At 37.9% G+C, this 4,615-nt stretch overlaps 1 protein-coding gene across 1 annotated transcript in view; it reads right to left on the bottom strand.

Annotated features, from left to right (window-relative positions):
• Window positions 1-591: 591 nt before the first annotated feature.
• Qser1 (glutamine and serine rich 1) overlaps window positions 592-4,615 on the bottom strand; it is a 68,004-nt gene continuing 63,980 nt past the window's right edge. The window contains exon 12 of the mRNA XM_005364064.3: window positions 592-4,501. Coding sequence (XP_005364121.1) covers window positions 4,361-4,501 — 141 coding nt within the window. The 3' untranslated portion in view covers window positions 592-4,360. The remainder of the gene's footprint in view (window positions 4,502-4,615) is intronic.

Raw genomic sequence — 4,615 nt, 5'->3', positions numbered from 1 at the left:
GGTTAGGTTCACTTTGAGACGCGGTCTTACAATGGATAGCCTTGGCTGGTCTCAAACTTAAGACATGACCTTGCCCCTGCCTTCCAATTGCTGGTACTCCACAACCAACACGAGTAATACTTTATGTATTCTCTTAGAAATAGGAACATGATGATAGTGGTAGTTATACAATACTTGCTGCTTTAATTTTTAAAAAAATATTTGTTATATATACAATATTCTGTCTGTGTGTATGTCTGCAGGCCAGAAGAGGGCACCAGAGAGATGGTTGTGAGCCACCATGTGGTTGCTGGGAATTGAACTCAGGACCTTTGGAAGAGCAGGCAATGTTCTTAACCACTGAGCCACCTTTCCAGCCCCCTGCTTTAATTCTTAAAACCAAAAAGGCTGGATGGTGGTAACACACGGCTTAAATCCCAGCACTCAGGATCTCTGTAAGTTTGAGGCCAGCCTGGTCTATTGAGTGAGTTCTAGGATAGGCTCCAAAGCTACAACAGAGAGACTCTGTCTCAAAAAACAAAAGCAAGCAAGCAAGCAAACAAAAACCCACATTCTGATTTTGTTTAAAAAATTTTCATTTTAATGATCTGAGTTAGTAACAAATGTACAAAATTGTCTTTCACATTTCCATACATGGTATAATGGACCAGTTGAAAATTCTGGACTACAAATGCAGGTTTCTTTGTATCCTTAGGCTTAGTTGTTTGTTTTATAAATAGAGGTTATTTTAAAAACGTGCATTTGTGAACACAGATGTCAAAAGTTGTACATCTGAGTCAATGCACAAACAAGATTTGCACACTGTTCATTTGTGCAGTTGTGTCAAGTACACCTGACACAGGAGCAGCTAGCCTGGGCTATCAAGTATACCCGACAGAGGAGCAGCTAGCCTGGGCTACTTCACTGTATTTGAAAAGCATTTTTTTTTTTTGTGAAACAAAACATTTAAAACAAAAAATTACATTCTGCAAATACATTAAGGTTTGTAACCTACACATCTGAAACAAAGCTGCACCAATAACCCGAACTGACCTCATCAGGGAATTAAGTGCAGAGAGATCGGACTGCAAGGAAAGTGAAGGGACTCTGGAACCACTCATCTGAACCAGCAAAGGACACCAACACACAAACCAAAACAACTTAGGGGTAAATCCTTACAGCTATAGGCTGGAACTTATCTGCTTTAAGAAAAATAAATAGTAAACAGAAAAATTAGTTTTAAAATGTGAAGCTCTGAAAATAGCCCTAAAGTGTAAACACATCTATAAATTTTCATGTTTTAGAAATTTAGATAAATTTAGAACATTCAATATTATATGAAAATGTATTAAACATTTAAAAATAGGATTATCTCCTATCTTACCAATACTTTCAATTTGGCAAAATCATATAGGGTAATGGATAGCTTCTAGCTCAACTTAATGTGATAAATCACCATAAATTCAGACATGTTAGGGATCAAGTAGTAACTAAGTTATATCAAAATGGCAAGGAGGCCCCTTTGGCAACCACTTTTCTGGGCTAGTAACAAATATCAACACAGAATACCTTTTACATGAAATCACTCTGGATCTCTACGTGCATCTGAGGGATGGGGACTGGGAGGAAACCCAGAGCCTCGGGCATGCTAGTCATGTGCTCTGCACTGAGCTACATCCCAACACTCCAGATCGCTATAGGTAGGAGTTCAAGCTTTCTTAACATCTTCCTATCTTATGGCAACATGTGCTTCATCTTTTTCTACAGCCTGCTTTCCTATACCATATATTTCAAATTCCCTGGCAAAACTAATCAACTAAGTATTTATTTAGCTTCCTATAGAGAAATGAGTATAATATAGTTCTATTTTTTGCTAAGGCCTGAGGTTGATATTTCCTATGCTATATAGAATAAATGAGGTGAGAATACATCTAAACCACAGGGTCTCTGAGGGAGGATCAGAGGACTTGGCCTTCTACATTGTGAATTGTTTTTTCTAAGGGGAATACAATTATAAACTGATGGAGGGCAACTGCTGTTCAAAAGGAAATGGAAAGCCAGGCATGTGCCTATAATCCCAGCATTCTGGAGACTGAGGCAGGGCAATTGCAATAAACTCGGAGCCAACTTGGACTACATAGTGAGTTCTAGAACAGCCTGGGCTAAAGTGTGAGACTCTGCTTTAAACAACAACAACAACAAAAAAGAAATGTGTATTTTTGTGGTAAGATTAACCTAGATTCATTTGTGAAAATGAAGTTCAAACATACTTCATACTTTATAATTCAAGATGAAGGTAAAGTTATATAGGCATGCCAATGCTATGTTGGAAACATACCTACTGTGCCCAGGGTCAATATCAGAATGGAATATGGCTGTTTCCTGCTCTCCTCTGCTTGTAAAACAAATCTCATGATTTTCCTGTCACGGGTATCTCCCATATGAGCTACATAAAATAAGTCTGATAGGTTGCTTTTGTTGTCAAATAAACATTTTTAAACTTTCAGAAGTGGTACATTTGACCCCGGAGAGTAACTTCCATTACTTGGTATTACTGAGTCTAATATCAGGTACAAATGTTAAGGATATTGCTTTTAATAGGATAATCACCAGAAGTAAATACGTTAGCGTAACTCAGATGCTCATTTTCACCCAATGTAACAGTGCTTTATTCTTAAATGAAGTGGCATGTTAGATTCAATTCTTGTCAGTTTACTGCCTGCTCAAAACCAAGACAGCAGGCTTATCCACGTAAGTGTGTCTTATCTGGGCACTGAACAGTAACACTGCTTTTTAGATAGGGAGTAAGGCACTAAATGGTGGTGAACTACACAGGTATGATGAGTTACTTTTTTAGAATCCTGGGATTGTTTAGAATGACACTATTGAATTTTCTTCACAAACAAGGCATCTTGTTGGCAACAAAAAGAAACAAAAGGTCATGATGAACCTAATACATTCACTGTCTCAGCTAAACCACTTGAAATGCCATCAAACTTAAGAAAGCTGCACTAGGGTGTGGAAGGATTAAAGGCACCAAAGGAGAATTCCACTTCCAGTTCTGAGAGCTAGGAAAGCTGTGTGTAACACTGCATACTGTCTTATTAATCAATTTGTGTATGTATGTGCGTGCATGGGGACAGGACTTGCAGAAGTTGGTTCTCTTCTTCCACAGTATGGGTCTTGGGAATCAAACTGTTCGTTAGGCTTGGCAGCAAGTGCCTTTACCCAATTGGGCACCGAAATTATCAGTAGTTAAGTTTTTGTTTGTGTTTTTTCAGAACAAGGTCTTAGTTTGTAGCTCTGGCCTTCTAGGAGCATACAATGTAGAACAGGCTGGCCTCGAGTTCACAGAGAGCCACCTGCCTTGCTTCTGCCTCCCAAGTGCTGGTATGAAAGATGTGCACTACTACACCCGGCAGTAGCTGATTTTTACTTTGACAAATCAGTATAAATCAAGTGCTAGTTTGGTAAGAAATTTATTTTACGAAATATGAAATTAGTGCAGTGTTTCACACAGTCCCATTTATAAAGCTAAACTAATTCTAGCACCGAATGAATATTCCAAGTTAACACTAAGGCAAAACAAAAATGGCTACCTCAAGACAGAATCTACAATGGAAATGACATGTACCAACACAGGGTATACTGAAAACAATGAAGTATGGATAGAAAAATTAAAACCGCATTTTCTCTGTGAAAAATACAACTATTAGTAAAATAAAATGTACAATTAAAAATTTTCCAAAGGAAAAAAAACATACTATAAACAAAAATACTTTTCTTTAAAACAGGGAAAATAGTACGTCACTTTTTTTTTCCATCATTACAATTGAGCTTGACACAAAAAGCAGTCACAGGATTGCACAGTTCCATACCCAGTTTCCTGGACATGGTAAAGGACTCGATAGAGCAGAGCGCAGCTTCTCAGTTTCATGTTTTAAACCCAAGACATTCCCATATAGAATGTCACACCATACCAGATCCGTTTACAAAATGTACAATACTTTCCACACCGTGGCCAGTCACGAATGATATCTGCCACCTCTTTCATCTTGACACCAGTCATGGGGAGTCAGGTCACTTTAATGTCATTTCTCTAGCAATAAAAGTATACTTAGTGCATGCTTTATCATTTTGTCAAAAGACATTTCTGAAAATGAAAACTCAGTCACCCCACAGTTGAAAATATAGAAAAATCATTCATTTAGGATAAAATGACTGGCTTCCGTGGCAGCACCACTGTCCTCAGCAATGTCCTGATTAAAGTTCCCCCATGGTATTGGGTATGTCTGCAAGACACCACTGCTGGAGATGTGATTATCTGTGACACTGTGACAGTTCATTAGTGCTATAAAAATGGTGGGATGTTGTGGAAGTGTTAGGAACATTTCTGTTGCACATGATTTAGAAGTTCTCCAAATTTTTCAAATAGGTCCTCCACCCACTTTACATTTTTCATACAAAGTTGAACAATCTCTTCCTGTCCTAAGTCTTCATTTTTTTTCTGAACAGACGATATCTAAAATAAAGAAATAATTTGTTGCATTAGTTTACACAAGATCACTTTTCTTTAGACTTAGAAGCGTTCTCTCTCTCTCTCTCTCTCTCTCTCTCTCTCTCTCTCTCTCTCTCT

Source organism: Microtus ochrogaster (genome assembly GCF_000317375.1).
Source record: "Microtus ochrogaster isolate Prairie Vole_2 chromosome 14 unlocalized genomic scaffold, MicOch1.0 chr14_random_1, whole genome shotgun sequence".
Taxonomy (NCBI): Eukaryota; Metazoa; Chordata; class Mammalia; order Rodentia; family Cricetidae; genus Microtus; species Microtus ochrogaster.
The sequence above is the reverse complement of the archived record's forward strand: the minus strand, read 5'-3'. Positions and strand labels throughout refer to the sequence as shown.